The following is an 18,112-nucleotide window of genomic DNA, read 5'->3' on the forward strand; positions in this document are numbered from 1 at the left end:
TGTGCTAGATGAATTAAGTCCTATTAAGAAAATGCAACCATAGAAAGGGTTAGGAAATGCAAGCACATATATGTGTACAGGTGTGTATGGGTGTACATATAATTATAAATGCAATAATCAGAAAAAGTGTTACTGAGAAAATAGCATTTGAAAAAAATTCTAGGAGTAAAAAAATGGTCATGTGAGAGGAAAAAGCATTTCAAACAGAGGGAATAGTAAGTAGAAAGGTTCCAATAGTGAGGAGAAAAATAAGAGAAAAGAAATTTGATGTTAAAAACAGGAAAGAGGTTTCTAGACCATGGTAATAAACATTATAAGCATTACATGAAGAGTCACTGGAAGGTTTCAGAGAAGTGACATGTTCTGAATCTTTTTATTTTAAAGGTTCAGTGTGCGGTTATATTGAGATTAGTTGGGGGTCTGGGGGACAATAAGCAGAAGACCAATGATTAGAAACATGGCAAGAAATAATGGTGACTCAGTGTAGCAGTAACAAAAATGGTGAGAGATAGATATATTTTTAAAGAGAGAAGTGATAAGGTTTTGTTTTGTTTTGTTTTGTTTTTGTTTTTGTTTTTGGTACCGGGGATTGAACTCAGGACTGAGAGCTTGCAAGGTAGGTGCTTATGCTGCTGAGCCAAATCCCCAACCCATGGTAAGGTTTTTTGTTTTGTTTTATTTTGTTTTCTGGTTCTGGTAATTGAACACAGGGTCTTGCACTTGCTAGGTATGTGCTCTACAATGAAGGTACACCCTTATCCCTTTTTATTTTATATTTTGAGACAGAGTTTCACTTAGTTGCTCAGGTTGGCCTGGAACTTTTGATCCTCCTGCCTCAGACCCCAGAGTAGCTATAATTACAGGAATATGCTGTTGTATCCAGTTTGATGTTATTAGCTGGAAAAATGAGATGTGGTATATGAGAAACAGGGAAGTCAAGATAATGCCAAGGTTTTTAGCCTAAAAACTGGAAGAATGAAGCTGCCATTTAAGGAAAATGAGAATAGTTGTCGGAGGAGTAAGCTCACAGGAGATATCAGAAGTCTCCACTATAAACATTACTTGGAGAGGCCTGTTAGATATGTAAATGCGGAGCTTTAATAGACAGATATGGTATTAGAATTTGGGGCTCAAAGGAGAGGTCAGAGTGACAGGCATAATCTTAGGAGTGATCAATGGACAGATGATTTTAAGACATTAGACTGGACCGATCATAAATGCAGATAGAAGAGAAGGGACCTAAGATGGAATTCTGAAACACTCCACAGTTAAAAGCAGTTACACAGACTGAAAGATAGCAGTCAATGAGGTAGGCGGAAAACCAGAAGAGGGTACTGTCCTTAAAGCCAAGTGAAGAATTAATGACTGTGTTAAATGCTGTTAACTGTTCAATTAAGATGAAAATGGAGAGCTAAACACTGGGTTTACTAACTTGAGGTAATTTTTGAACTTGTCAAAGGCAAATTCAATAAATCAGATTGTAAAGAGAATTGGGGAAGAGGACAGTAAACAGCTTAAGTTCTATATATACAAAATTCTGCTAAGGTGCACGGATGTAATTGCAATTCTTCAGAATGCTAAAGTAAAAGGACCACAAACTCAAGCCCTGCCTAAGGAAGACAGCAAGACTCTGTATCAAAATAAAATAAGAAGCACAGGGATATAGCTCAGTAGTAGAACTCTTGCCTAGAGCAACAACCTGGGTTCAGTCCTTGGAATTGCAAATAAATACATACATACACACATAATAAAAATGGATCAGTAGGTTGCGTGGGGAGGAATGAGGTCAAGAGGTCATTTTATAAATAGATGCACACATCAAATGTGATGACACATACCTATAATCCCAGCATTGAGGAGGCTGAGGCAAGACAATTGTGAGTTTAAGGATAGCCTGGGCTACACAGAAAGTTAAAGAGCAGCCTACATAAAAGCTATCTAAAAAAAAAAAAAAAGCCAAGGATGGTGCCACACGCCTGTAATCTATCACTTTAGAAGGCTAAGGCAAGAAGATTACATGTTTAAGCTCTAGCAGGGCAATTTAGCAACTAAGCAAGACCTTGTCTTCAACTGAAACAAAAAAATCTGAGGATATAGCTAAGTAAGAAGACCATGAGTGTATTCCCCAGTACTGTAAAAATTATAAGAAATGAATCAATAAAGACACTTTCCTCTACACCCAGAGTGAGCAGAGAGAGCCAGAAGATCCGCCTCTGCCTGCCGGGCACTGCCACCAGAAGGCCCTTTCTTCTGCGCAGCCAGCATGGGTCAAGAGAGACACACAGATCCAACTTTGCCTGCTGTGTACTGCCACCAACAGGTCATGTTCTGCAGGTGGCCAGTGTAGGCAGAAAAAACCAGCAGATCCACCTTTAACTTCAGGATCTGCCACTGAAGGCTTCTTCCTGCAGGTGGCCAGCAGGAGCAGGGACACACAGCCAGGTAAGCCCTGTGCATCTGTTGGCCACCATTGGAGGGCCTTAGTTCTCTCGGGCAGCCATGGCCCACTAGCAGAATCAGACAAACAAACCTCTATGTATCTGCCACCATCATGGGAATCCCAATTTAGACACACAAGCTGAGAGAAGCATCCCCACCTCCATGCACCCCTGATCATCAGTGAAACTCCAGGGTAGCTGCACAGATCTGCATAAGCCCTGCCACCTCCCCGTAAATCTGGTATTAGAGGAAGGCCTGACCTACATTGCCTAGAGGTAGCCAACGTGGAAGTGCCTGGAGTCCCACAACCAGATTGTTGGGAGGAACCCAGGAAAATGTCAAGACCAGGAGCAAAAGGCAAACTCAGACCTCTAGCCCACACAGAATAAGTCTGGGAGATACAGTCATGGAAAAAAATAGAATTCACACAGCTGAAATCTCTGAGAGGATAGCAACTGAAGTAAGGAAACAACTTCATGAGATTGTAAAAGCAGTCAAATAAGAAATAATGTCTCAGGTAAAAGAAGAAATCACAAACATACTAAAAGAATCATTCAGCAGGTGTAAAGAAGACGTAGAGAAAAAGAGGAGCACAGGAAAATGATGGTAACCTTGAATGAATCTAGAAAGGCATTACAATGCATGAAACAGATTCAAAGAGAGACGCAGGAAATTAAAAATTCAATCAAAAGGGCAAAACCACTTGAAAGAGACTGAAGATAGACTTTCAAACCTTGAAGATAGGATTACAGCAAGCCATCATGAAAGATCTCTTAAAAATACAATAGAATCAAGAAACAAGAACTCAATGGCTGCAAGATGACACAGAAAAGCATAATTTAAGAGTGCTAGGTATCAGTGAAAAAGCAGTAGTCAACACAAATGAAATTAAAAGGATATTCACAGAAGTAACAGAAGGAAACTCCGCAAACATGGGAAATGGATCTGGCATGCAAATAAGTGAGGCATATGCAACTCCAACTAGCCATAACCAAAGATCCCAGAAACTCAGCACAAAAACAGAATATTAAAAGCTGTTAGAGAAAAGAGACAGATTAACTTATAAAGGAAAACCAATCAGACACAGAGCACACATCAACACAAACAATCAAGTCAAGAAGAATTTGGAGTGAAGTGTTTCAAACCCTAAGAGAAAACAACTTCCAACCCAGATTGATCTACCCTGAAAAACTACCAAAACTGATGGAAAAATAAGATGCTTACATGATAAAGAATTGAAGGAATTCATGACTACCAAACCAACCCTACAGAAAGTGCTAAAGGATACTATAGAGAGAGATAAAGATGACTATCGTTCTAGGAACAGCAGCGAGGAGAAATGCAAAACAAGACAGGTAATTGAATGAAGGAGAAAAGTGTAGGGTCAACAACAGGAGGATAGCAGGGCAGAGACAAAGCAATGTATGCTGGTTGTAACCATTAATTTAGATTGCTCAGGTCAGCAAAAAAAAAAAAAAAGAAGCAGGAAGAGTGGATCAAGAAACAAGATCCATCGATATACTGTATACAAGAAACACATTTAACTGGAAAGGAAATTCATAGACTGAAAATCAAAGGAGAGAAAATAATTGTTCCATGTGACAGGAGACCAAAAAAAAAGCAGGAATAACTTGCCCATTGACCACAGAATGGATAAAAAAGATAGAGTATTTTCATGCAGTGAGTAGCTGCCCAGCTATAAAGTAGAATAGTCTCAAAGCTGCGGATCAACTGTAGATCATGTTCATGGATGAAACAGTTGGAACTCATACATGTGAACCCTAGCATAAGAAACAGAAGGAGTTGATGGGATCAAACAGCAAAATAGTTAATGTAAGAGCCAAGGGGAGGAAACACCTGGGAGGGAAAAGTAGAAACTACTGCTAATTTCTTATTCTCTTGTCTTGAATTCTTGTATTGCTTACATAATTTTGTTACATTTGGCTTTGTTCTCTTGTTTTGTTAGATTTTATGCTGTCATATTGTAGGGGTAGCTATTTTGAATATAATGGGATATATTATGGTAATCATGGTTTCCTATTATATTGCTTTGAAGTTCTTATAAGGCTTTCATTAATTTGTTTGATTGGTTTTATTCTGTTTTGCTTGATTTTATTATGTGTGATGGTATGAACAGCTATTTTGAAGAAAACAAGACATTATGGTAGCCATTGCTGATTTACTATCATCTGATGTTAAGTCCTACCATGATTTTGTTCTTCTGTTTTGACTTGTTCTATCCTGTTGTGCTTTATTTGATTTTATTAAGTGTGATAGTACAGACAACTTTTTTGAGGAAAATGAGATATTATAGTAGCCAGGTCTGGGAGCAGATGGAAGTTCTCTATGTACTACTTCTATCTGAACAGGAAGTAAGGTCGTGGACTGTGGGCGAGAAAATGAGAAGCTAGAAAGACGGGAAGGTATGAAATAGTCATCTAGAAAAGTGAAAGAGGGAATGAAATATATTCTCCAACTTACACTACCACCAGAGGTGTAAGAGGGTATTGGTCTTGCCACAGACTTGACGGCAGTAGACTAATGTATCAATATTTACTAAACTGTTAATAAAAAAAATCACACTACTCATTTTATTTATATGCATTATCACTGCTGAGGTAAACATTTACTCATATTATTGGTAGCTATATTTCCTTTTTGTGAATTTACTGATTCTGTCCTTTGATCATTATTTCATTATTGAGGCATTAGTATTTTGCTTCAGAGATGTGATCAGTTCTTGCTATATTAAAGGTATTATTTCAACTAATTTTTGTTTTTCTTTTTGAGACAGGGTCTCACTCTATAATTCAGGTTGGTTTTAAACTCATTATGTAACCCAAGCTAGCCTCAAACTCATGCGGCCTCAGCCTCCAGAGCACTGGAATTACAGGTGTGCGCCACCATGCCCCACTACCCCTAAATTTTTAGGTGTACAAAGTATTTTGAATCTAATGAAAGATAATTATTCCATCAAGCTCCAGTCAGAAGCTGACATCCCCTAATTTGTACAGGAAGGAAGTAGGTGCACATTACCTTAAGTGATGCAAGAGGATGTTCTGGTCCTAAAAGGCTCCAGTGAAAAGCAGCCAGATCCTCATCTGGAAGAATGTGGTTACCTACAAAGTATATTTGTCATTTATTGACTGTGCAAATATTTTTTAGAAACATCAGGCCATAAAAAGAGTCCTGATAGAAAAAATGACCAAATAGTTCACAGAGATGTATATTCTTAATGTAATTACAGAATTAATGTAATAATTACGGAAGCTATGTGCTGGTTCCAACCATATATCATATGCATTACATGCACCATCTTTTTAATGATCATGCATGACAGTATTATCTCTACAGTACACATAAGAAAACTGAAGTTCAGACAAGTTTGGTGACTTGAACCAAGATAGGCCCACCCCCAGGTTAAAAAGGTAGGACTGTCTAATTCCAAAGCCCATACTATTTATTAACTTATCATCTAATCCTGCTGCCTTTTATAATGAAAACCAACAAATTACTGGCTCTCTAGTAAGTACTGTACATTTTATATATCTCATTTCATTTAACTTCATCAAAAGTACCATGAGGCACTATTGTACTATTATTCCTATTTCATAGATGAGTAAACTGAAATTGGCAAAATTTGACTTCCGTGATTTATGTAAGACCTAATTCCAAAACTTGTGTTATTCTATTACATTACCAAATTCTTGTCTTTCGGAATTTATAGAGCAGCGATCACATCTGAGACAGATGTTAACACTGATGTTAACATTCTGAAAAACAAAGTACTTGAAAAACAAATTCACAATATAATGAATCATCTATATTTACTTTAAAATAGATTTTAAAAACATAAATGGATATATAAATAGATATTTGACAAAGAAAGTATAGTAAAATATTAATGGCAGAATATAGGTGGTGAATAAAGGGTTTTTCACAGCAAAATTCTTTCAATTTTACTGCATGTTGAAAATATTCATAATACTAACAATGAAAACAAAGAAGATAATCAATTTGTGTTTCTGATCTAAATTTAGATACTGGGGAAGAAATGTGAATGATTAGAGTAGAGAACCAAGGTGTTCTAGGACCACTGAAACATTTGGCCCAAGATATAATCTGCATACAACAGTTATGAAAAGTAATAAAAGAAAGTTTTATAGTCAAGGATGGTGTCATATGCATGTCACCACAGCACTTGGGAGGTGAGGCAGGAGGATCATCCCAAGTTTGAAGCCAGTCTAGGTTACAAAGAGAATTCAAGACCAGCGTGAACTACAGTGAGACCCTTTCTTTAAAAAAACAAAAATGCCAATAAAAAAAGTTTTACAAGCGTCAAAATAATGTTCTCTAATGTCCTGCAGCAATCCATAAAACAAACATGCTGATTTTAGACTAGTCTACTAAGAAGCCCAAACCCCTACTGAGTTTTCTATAGCTGCTTTGGACATGAGGACTTCAAAAAGACAATGACAGGCTAAATTACTCTAGTATTCATCCCTTAACAATGGAAGATGAAACTAATAATCACTGGCTTCCCTCCTTTAAAGCACTTACCTAACAGTGCAGCAAATATGGGAAAATTCATGCGCTTCAGGCCCAGTTGTTTGGCCACCTCCTGCATCAGGAATTGGTTAGTTGTGAGGTTCTTCCCATTCCAGCTTAACTTTAGAGCATGGGAACTATAGTAAGAGGGAATATTGTAGAGAGCATACTCTGAGTCATGGGCAAGAAGGCCATGGAAGCCATTTTCCCTGAAAAAAGCCACCACTTCCAAATGGTGATCTTCAAGGCTCTGGAAGACCTAGGAGAGAAAAACATCATGTGATGCCACAGAAATGGATCTGCTTTTAGTTAAATTTAAGATTATATGTTGCCAATAGGATTCTTATAAACAAAAATATATAAAAGTTACCACCCCCTGGAACTCAATTATTCCTGTAAATGTAGACAGTATTTTTTAACTTTGTGTTTTTATTAGTATATATTTGTCATACATATTGATCACATTCATCATAAATAATTTGTACCTGTACATAATATATCTTCATTCTTTTCTCCCATTCCTCTCCTTATTTATTTATTTTTGGTACCAGGGATCAAACTCACAACCACACATTTGCAAGGCAGGTGCTCCCCCCCCCATTTAAAGAAGCATTGTTTTTCATTTTCCTTTCTATTCTTATCTCCTTTCCTTGTTTACCCTTTTTCCTCCCTTGTTCCCATTCCTATTTGAACAAGTTCCTCCTACTTTCCAGTATACATCCTCTTGGCTCCTTATTTACTGTCAGCTTCTCACACAAGAGAAACAATGTAACATTTCAAACTTGTGTGTCCAATTTATTTCACTTCAAATTATGGCCTTGAAGGGCATGCATTTTCCTGCAAATGACTCAAGTTTATTCTTCTTTATGGCATAGTAATACTCCACTGTATAGAAATATCACATTTTTTATATCCATTCATCAATTAATTGACATAATGGGCTGTTTTTAAGATTTAGCAATTATGAATTGTGCTGCAATAAACATGAATATGCATGTATCAGTGTGGTATGGTGCATTTACCACTTTCAGGAAGATACAAGGGGAAATAGCTAGCCTAAATGAAACGTTGTAGTTTTCTGAAAAATCTCTATACTGATCTCCACAGAGATTGCACCGGTTTACACTCTCACCAAGAGTGCAGAAGAGTTCCTTTCTCCCCACAGCCTCATCAGCATTTCTTATTGATTTCTTAATGATATTCTTTCTGGAGTGAGATGGAATCTCAGTGTTGTTTTAATTTGTATTTCTTGACTCACCAGTGATGTTGAGCATTTTAAAAATGTATTTTATCTGCTGTTTGTACTTCTTTATCTGGGACTGTCTATTTTAGATGCTCACTTTTAGACTGGGTCTTTAAATCTTTAGGGGCGTAATTTTATTTTTTTTAGTTCTTTATACTTTCTAGGTGTTAGTCCTTTGCCTGAAGATTGACAGGTAAAAATATTTTCTTTCTGTAAGTTATCTCTTCACTGTGTTAGTGGTTTCCTCTGATGTACAAAAGCTTTTTAATTTTGATGTGATCCTAACTATTGAATTTGGAACCATTTCCTGTGCATGTGTTCACTCAAATGTCCACTTTTGTTTTGCGGTTTTTACTTCTTTCATGAAATCTGATGTGAGTTTCTTCAAAACCAGAATACTGGGTAGGCATGGTGATGCATGCCGATAATTCCAGTTCTCAGGAGACTTTGGCAGGAGTAATTGCCAAAAGTTTGTGGTCAGCCTGGGCTATACAGTAAGTTCAATGCCAGCTTGAACTATATAGCAACACTCTGTCTCAAAAAAAAAAAAAAAAAAAAAAAAACAACAACAACAAAAAAACCCCAGAGTGCTGAATCTTGCCCCTCCTTTTTATGTATTTTTTTTTTAGTACCAGGGATTGAACTCACGACCTTGTGCTTGCCAGGCACGCACTTATGCCACTGAGCTAAATCCCTAGCCCCTGTTTTTATGTATTTTTAAAATCACAAAATATTCACCATTTTATTTTGTTTCTATGAATTCAACTACTTCATATAGCTCATAAAGTGGAATCATATTGTGTTTATTCTTTTTGACTGGCTTATTTCATATGGTATAATATGCTCTAGATATACCCAAGTAGTATCATGGAACAAAACTTACTTTCTTTTTTAAAAAATTTTATTTAAAAAAAGACAAAACAATACAGAAAACGGGTAGATATAATACATACTTTCAAAGAAAAAAATAAACAATAAAAAAATCATTTGTTGATGTTTACATATTGTCCTATTACAAATAGTTGTTCAAGATACAACAGTGGAACATATAAATGGGAATTCAAACAGCGAGACTGCAAATAGTTCTGTTCAACTATCTAATAAAAACTTAGTAGTATGGTTATCAATCCTATACTCTTAAACATACATGCATTTATCCATATCTTCATTTATGTTGAGATTAAACAAACCAAAGCAAACTAAAATCACTCTGAACAAAGAATTATTGTATTGCTGAATTTCACATCATGACACTCTGGAATCAGCACTGAATGCTGTAGTGTCTTTTTTTCCTTCAAAGTAATTGTTCATTTCATCATGTGTCATAAGATCAGTTCTCGTAAACTGTTTATAGGTTTTACACAAGCATGAGTCTTAACATGTATTTCTATCCTTTCTATAGTAGAGAGAGAAACAGAACAAAGCGGGACAGAAAAAAACATATTCCTATAGACACATAAAACTAAAAAGACATATAAAACATCTGTATAAGGAGTTCTATCATGGTTACTGTGTTGTTTCTTGTTATCATCAATAGAATTGGCTATATCATCAGATACAGTATAATTGAATATATCAGTATATAACAGTATTAATAGAAATACAACTTTATAGATAGTGTAGAACTACAAACACAGGTAATAATCAAACCAGAATGGCTATCATAGTGAATCCTTGTCATTTTCAGTATAGTTGTCTATACTCTCAGACTTGATACTATCAACCTTAACAGGTTTAAATAAAACCTGTCAATAACAAACAACAATCAAACAAATCAGATTTAACTAAGATCAGTCACGATATAACAGTATAAGTTATACAGGGATCCAGATTAAGTTAATAGGAAATTAAAGATGATTATTGTGCTATATCCCGATATTTTTGGGATAGCGGTAAGTGCCCTCAGATCTAGTCCTTGCATACATACTGGGATGGAATAAGTTCTATCTAAACAGACTGGTGTGGGTTTTAATTCCTGATAACACTATTAGCAATATCTTCTGCTGTCTTTTTAAAGACTATTCCTTCCCTTTCACTCCCCCAGGGTGTACTGTGCATTTTTGGGTCTCCCCAACACCCTCAGTTTTATATTCGGGGGGGGGGGGACTGCTATTTAACTAAGTGGTTCTGAACCTTCTCACTCCTGGACTTGATCTCTAGTTGTATTTGTTTACCTATTAAAGCCTGTCTTTCCAACCTATCTATAAATACTTGTCCAGCTGCCCCTATTACTCTCTGGTTTCCTATCACATAGAGTACTATTTTCTCATGTTTGATTTTCGGTCCATATACCCTTCTTCAGGTTAATTATATTTCCTATTAGGAACATCTTGGTGGACCCTACCTCTTGATCCACTCTGCCTGTGATTCTCTCTTTTTTGCCTAAAGTTAGTGTATGTAGGCCATCTATATTAGAAATTATATCCAATCTTCTCTGCTTCATTTCTGTTGTGTTCTTTTTCCATCATTAGTTGTCTGTTTGTCTTCTTCATTTCACTTTCTGCTCCATTTATTGAGGCCTCTCTGCCACTGTTCCTGAAATCCTGGTAGTTTTCTCTCTCTTTAGAATGTCCTGAAGTATTCTCTGTAGAGTTGGATTGGTGGTTGTGAATTCCCCCAGTTCCTCTTTATCTTGGAAGCATCTTGTTTCTCCATTAATTTCTAGAGACAATTTTTCAGGGTATATTAATATGGGCTGGAGGTTATTTTCTTGCAGGGCTTGGAATACTTCCCTCCATGCTCTTCTTGATTTGATGTTTTGTGACGAGAAGTCTGCTGTAATTCTGATGGGCTTTCCCTTGTTAGTAATCTATTTCTTGAAAGCTTTTAATATTCTGTTCTTATATTGGATTTCTGGGATCTGGATTGTTGTATGTCTGGGGGTAGTTCTGTTTTGGTTGTAGGTGGTTGGAATTCTGTATGCCTCCATACATCTGACTATCATTTCCTTTTCCTATGTTTGGGAAGTTTTCCTTAATTATTTCTGTGAATAGCCTTTGTTTGTACCCCTGCTTCTTAATTCATAAGTTATATATTCTCTTGTCATCTTCTAGCCTTTGTATTGTTATTGCTTGTTTCCTTATTTTTAAGAAAATTTTTCCTTTCATGATTCCACATTGCAAACCTGTCCTCCAATCTGGATAATCTATCCTTAATTTCTTTCAAGCAGTTTTGCCAGCTTTCAATGGAGTTTTTAATTTCCTGGTAATCTCTGACTCTGTTTTCATGTATTCTATGTTTTCTATATATTCTCCATCAAATGTTCTCCCCTTTTTTGTTCCTCCATTCTTCCATCTGTGTCTTCTTGAGAGGTGCTTAGCATTTCTTTTATTATTCTATTTATATCTTGCTTTACTTGGTTAAATATTTCACTTTTGAACTCATCTATGTGGTCCCAAAGATATCTCTTTATGTCCACTGGTGCCACGTCTGATATTGCATGTTTGGCGTCCTCAATCTCCTTTGCATTTACCTTTCCTGGATCAATGTTCTCAGGGTTGGGGGATGGGAACCCTTTCTTGTTGCTTCCGCTTCTCATTTTTTTTCTTTCCATACAGGTGTATACAGGAGGCCCCAGTTTCTTTCTTGGTTGGTTACAGTTCGTATGAAGCATGCTGCTGCCCACTGCAGTGTACTATGGAGGTACAAACAGGGGCAGCTTATGCTGGGGCCTCCCCTCTGGGGCAGTCAACCTGCTGAAGGCTTCACTGCATTAGGGTGCACTGCCAAGCATAGGGACTTGGTTTGGGCTAACCTATTGGGTCTCTGCTTGGAGCATGACCCAGGCCAGATACAACCCACCAATCCTGCTTGAGAAGGGAGTAGCTGACTGAAGTCACTGCTGTTCCTTGTTCTCATCAGTCTGCCTGGCCCCAGAATGAATGTCGTGTGTTGAAGCCCCTTTTTCTGTGGATTGGTTTTATTCCTGTCACTCACCGCAGGTTGATGCAGGTTCCTCACCAGCTCAGCTCTCAGTTTGGATTGCTGAGCCCCAAGCTCAGTGTGAGTGCGTCTCCAGTAAGTTGAAGCAGCGGACATTCGGGTAGCTTGGTATGTCTCAGCTGCGCAAGTTCAAGCCCTGCAGCGGGAGCACCAAGCCTTTAGCTGTTCTAATGGCAGCATCGGGACTGTATGTTTAACTAGTTTCTCTCAGCTTAGTTTGTTCCTGGGTCAGGAGGATCCAGCTCCCTCTGTTCAGGACTTCTCATGCTGGATTACTTTTGGAATCTAAGTTGACTATCTCAGGGAGCCTCTGTAGTCTGTTGTTATCTATCTGCCATCTTTACCAGAACCCCAAAACTTGTTACTTTCTGATTTTGTCTGTTTTTTGTGATACTGGGAATGGAATCCAAAGCTTTCACACTGAGCTATACCCCCCAGCCCTATTTTTAATTTTTGTCTTTTTGAGACACTATGCAGTTCAGTTTCGCCTGGAACTCATTTTGCAGCCCAGGCTGACCTTTAGCTCACAGAGAGCCTCCTGCCTCAGCCTCCCAAATGCTGGGATGACAGGTATATGCTACACCACCAAACCTTTTTTTTTTGTTTTTTTGAAACAAAGTCTTGCTATATTGCTAGGTTGACCAGGATGGACTTCACTAAGCAATACATGACTGTGTAAAAGAAAATCTGAGCTGAATGTAGTGGTACATGCCTATAATCTTAGCATTTGGAAGGCTGCGGTAAAACAATCACTGTGAGTTCCCTGGCTCAGGCTCTATAGTGATTTCAAGGCCAGCTTGAGCTACGTAGCTAGACTCTGTCTCAAGTAACAATAAAAAATAAAATAAAAAAGTTTGTAGGGGCTGGGGATTTAGCTCAGTGGCATAAGCATTGCCTTGCAAGTGTGCAGTCGTGAGTTTGATCCCTGGTACCGATAAAAATGAAAAAGACAAAAAAAAAAAAAAAAGAACTTTAAAAAAAAGTTTGTAAAAATTAATTCTTTTAAGTAGATAAAAATCAAACCTCACACTAAGAATGTATAAATTAAATGAGGAATAAGAGAACAATTCAAACTTATTTCTGGTTGTGAAAATGAAGTTTAAGTAAACTCAAAGACAAATGACAAACTTCAGAAGTTTTGAAACTCATAGCAGAGATCCAATTTCCTTAATGAAGAAAAAAACTAACAATCCAAGAGAATATGTCACAAGAAAGGAAACACAAATAGATCTTAAGCATGTGAAAAGGTGATCAAACTCACTGATGGTGAAAAGAGCAAATTAAAACAATACTGAAGGAACCAGTGGTGGTCATACATCCCAGACAGAGAACCAAGAACAAGCTAACCCCTCTCTGTGAGCCAGTGGCAGTTGTGGGCTGGGCCAACCCCTTCTTGTGAGCCAGCTGGTAAACAGGGCAGGAGACAAGAAAGCGCCAAGCTACCTCTCCCCACCTTACACAACCAGCTGATTTGGAGAAACATAGTCTGAGAATGATAGTCACTGAAGTAAAAAGCAAAGAAACAAAAACTTAACGCTTGTATAACTTAATGCCTGCATTGTTTAACTGAATTTGCAGGCCTGAAGTTGCTAGTCTGAGCATCTACTTGGAAGATAACAACATGCAGTGTAGCAACTATGGGGGATTTCCTTCTAAAAGTGTAGTCATTGTTAATTTCTATTATTTTGCTTTGAAGTATGTATTGTTTTATTGTTTAGTTCTATTTTTGTTTTATTTTCTGTTTCGTTTGATTTTATGATGCCTGATGGTATGGGCAGCTATTTTGAAGACAACAAGAGGCATTTAAGTAAGTTACTGTTGATTTCCTATTAGCTTGTTTAGAAGTCCTGTATTGTTTTCACTGTTTTGTTTTAATTGGCTTTATTCTGTTTTATTTCTTTGGCTCTATTCTCTTTAAAATGAAATAAAATACTGAAATGTTAGTTCATAGCACATAGAAGATGAGAATACAACCTATTGGTGAAAGAACCACTAACAAATATTGCACATCAGAATGTAAAGATAGAACTGCTAGGGAAAATAATCTTGCAAGTTCTTTCAAACTTATACATATACATGTACTTTGAGCAACTGTGCTGCCAGGGATGTATCTTTTACATAAGTAAAATACTTGTAACAACAATGCAAGTGCTTGTAGTGTGAGCAACTGGTTTGCAAGTACTGCACACAGAATATTCACTGCCATATCATTTATAACAATTTATAACTGAAAACCACCTAATTCATTTCATATCAATAAGGAACTAGTTAAATTATGTTTACATGAAATCATAAAATACATAAAATACACAAAAAAATCATAAAAAATAATGAAACTCGATATATACATTTAGAAAAATTATTGAGCTATATTTTAAAAAGGCAAGGCACTGAGGCGGTGGATATAGCTCCATGGTAAAATGCCTGTTTAGTATGTGCAAATTTCTGGATTCAACCCCCAGAATAAAAAATACAAATAAAAATGAACAAAGGGATACAATATTATATACAAAATACTACTGTTTAATTTTAAAAGGTACATATTTTTATTTATGTACCATATATGTAATGTGTATATATATATATGAGTAGCTATGTGTATTTGCTTCGTGTGCATGTGTTTGTGACAATGGTGTCTGAACCCATGGCCTTCCACATAGTAATACGTGTTCTACCACTGAATTACACCCACAGCCTTGTATTTGCTTTTATATTCAGAGTATATCTGAAAGAATATACAGTACAACAAACTGACAATACTTATCACTTCCAGAAAGGGTAATTTAGTGGCTGCATACAAGGTTAGAAAGATTAGTTTTAACCATACATTCTTTTGTGCCTTTGCTGAACATTGTTAATAACTTAGCCCAAAACACACAGCTAGCAATACGGCACAACTTGGATCAGAACCCAGTGAGGTTAGACTTGAAAATAATGCTTTATCCATCCAATATGTTGTTTCTCAAATAAAGGCAGCTGGAAAACCAGGCATACACTAATTACAGAACAATTCACAAGTAATAACAACAAAAACATCAGGGCATAAAGACTAACTAGGCTGTTAGTCTATTTGTGGTAGAATTATGATACAGCCATCTATGTCTTTAGCACTCTGACCACAGAAACATTTTGGTAAATGCTTGTTATTCAAAGTAAATTCAGACCAGAGGCAATCCTGTTTTCTGAAGGAAGTAATACTTGACTTACTTTAGTATGCCCATATTCTGTTGGGATATAAGATTTACCTTCACCTACCATGCTAAATACCCTTAGCTACTATCTGATTCACCACAGGTTTTTGTGGTCCACCTTCTCTACCTGTTCTCAAGTACAGTAAAAAAGAAATCACAAATGACAAGGAAATATCTTCTGGTAAAAAAAATAGGAGAGTGGAATTATGTGTAAGGCTGCCTTAGAAACAAAAATACTAATAACAAACCTTTCAACTGCAAGGCCTATACGTCTTAAAGCCTAACTACTGAAGTAGACAATCTGAAACTAATATTGATGTGAGTATGTATCACTATATACTGTGGAATTTAACAATCATTCAGACAAAACTGATCTAAGCCAAATTAAACCTCTCCTCCTTTAAAAAAAAGGACAAAATTGATAATCACAAATCTAAAGAATAATATATAAAAAGAACAACATCAAAAACCATAGCCAATTCAAGGGAACATTGATATAGTAGCCTCCCAACTGTACGGATTTAAATTATTTACATGTACATACATGCAGCAATCAAGCTGGAGATAGTAAAATATTGATCCAGTGTTCTGTAATAAAACACAAATTTTAATTTTTGGGCACTCAATTTTAGTATACTTAATTACTCTTAGGAGCCAGTTTATCTCTATAGGCAAAGCATTCTGTCATATGAAAGAACCTAGGAAAAACTAAAAAAAAATTAAAAATCTATTGTGGCTCATCTGTGGGCTGGAATCTGTACTCTGATACTAATTTTTGCAATCAATAAATACAGCTGGAGCTATTGTATCCAGCAGACCTATGGGCAAATTAAAGTTGTAGGAAGTAAGTCACAGGCAAGTAACTTAGCTTTACATCTGTAAATTGGACACATGGCTAACTCCTACACAGTTGTACGATTTATGAATATTTTTTAATTTTTCTATTTTAATGAGGTTAAGATAAAAGAGGACATAACAAAGCAGATCAGAACTAAACAATTAAAGCAACACAGAATTTCACCACAAGACAACCTGGTATAACAGTAGCTACCATAATGCCTCTTTCCTTGAAATAGTTGAGCATACCTTCATGCACAATAGTATCAAACATAACAAAATAGTATAAAACCATGAAAGAGAATGAAAGTGTTACAGGGCATTCAGAGCCAAATAACAAAAAGCAAACAATTGGCTACTATATTATCTTATGGTCCATAAAAAATTTGTTTATACCACACATGATAAAATCCAGTAAGATACTACATGATAGAACCAATGGAAACAGAAGAACAAAAGTATGATATGACTTCAAAATCAAGATGATATTAAATCAGAACTGGCTATTAGAATGTCTTGTTTTCTTCAAAATAGCTGTTCATACCATCACAGATAATAACATCAAACAACCCAGGATAAAATCATTCCAGTTAATAAATGGAAACATTATAAGATATCAAAGCAATGTAATGGGGAATCATGACTAGCATAAAATCTTATGTAATTTTACCATTTCTTACACTAGTACATTATAAGATATCAAAGCAATGTAATGGGGAATCATAACTAGCATAAAATCTTATGTAATTTTACCATTTCTTACACTAGGGAGACTATACGGTATTTATACATGTGAGTTTGATTTATTTTGCTTATGAGTATGGTCTCAGGTTGCATACATTTATTTAAAAATATCTCAGTGTGATCATTCTTTATAGCTGAGTACTACTCCACTGTATAAAAATACCACCACTTTTTTATTCATTCCTCACTTGATGGACATAGGGGTTGTTTTCAAGATCTGGCTATTACAAATTGTGCTGCTATAAACATGGGTGCACATATATCACTGTGGTATGATGTTTTCAGTTCTTCTAGGAATATGCCTAGAAACAGAATAGCTGGAACAAATGGAACTTCCAATCCCAGACTTTCGAGATATCTCCAGACTGACCTCCACAATGATTGCACCAGTCTACAGTCCCACCAACAGTGCAGCAGAGTTACTTTTTCCCCACAGCCTCTCCAGCATTTGTTGGTGGTGTTTTCTTGATCCTGGCCATTCTTTCAGGAGTGAGATGGAATCTCAGTGTGATTTTAATTTGCATTACTCTAATGACCAAAGATGATAAACATTTTTTCATGTAATTATTTGCCATTTGTATTTCTTCATCTGTTAAGTGTGTACTCATCTCAGATGCTCATTTTTGGATTGTGTCTTTGACTTTGAGGTTTTTTTTTAATTCTTTATATATTTTAGATAGAAGTCCTTTGTCTGAGGGACAGTTCACTAAGATTATTCCCAGTTTATGGGTTTTATTTTCACTACAATGGAGATTTCTTTTGACATGCAGAAAATTTTTAATAAGATGTGGTCTCAGGAATTGATTCTGGGAAGTAGTTCCCGTGCGGTTTGATTCCTGTTCATGAATTCTCAACCTATCCCGATGTCTTCAAGATTTTTACCTAATTTTTCTTCCAACAGATTTAGTGTTTCTGTTTAAATATTCAGATCTTTGATCCATTTAGATTTCAGTTTAGTATATAGTGATAGGCATGGGTCTAGTTTTAGTTTTTGGCATATGGAGAGCCAGTTTTTCCAGCACCATTTATTAAAGAGACTGTCCTTCTTCCAGTAAACCTGTCTGGACCCGCTTCCGGGAGAACATGGTGGACAGATAACAGCAACTACCGGCGGCTCTCTGAAAGACTCGGCTCAGAAGCCAGGAATGGTGCGGACTAAGGAGACATA

General features: G+C 36.4%; 1 protein-coding gene across 17 annotated transcripts in view; it reads right to left on the reverse strand.

Moving 5' to 3' along the window:
* Positions 1–18,112, reverse strand: part of LOC100720927 (constitutive coactivator of PPAR-gamma-like protein 2) — a 478,018-nt gene that overhangs the window by 185,137 nt on the left and 274,769 nt on the right. For all 17 annotated transcript variants that reach the window (XR_010046553.1, XR_010046554.1, XR_010046557.1 and 14 more), the window contains 2 exons: positions 7,000–7,246; positions 5,476–5,558 (listed from right to left, as the gene is read on the reverse strand). Coding sequence is in view for 12 of the 17 variants with exons in the window: in XM_063245942.1 (XP_063102012.1) it covers positions 5,476–5,558; positions 7,000–7,246 (330 nt within the window). In the remaining 5 variants the exon portion in view is untranslated. The remainder of the gene's footprint in view (positions 1–5,475; positions 5,559–6,999; positions 7,247–18,112) is intronic.

This window comes from Cavia porcellus, unplaced genomic scaffold (genome assembly GCF_034190915.1).
Source record: "Cavia porcellus strain 051 isolate PalLab524CR breed Dunkin Hartley unplaced genomic scaffold, mCavPor4.1 scaffold_3, whole genome shotgun sequence".
NCBI lineage: Eukaryota > Metazoa > Chordata > Mammalia > Rodentia > Caviidae > Cavia > Cavia porcellus.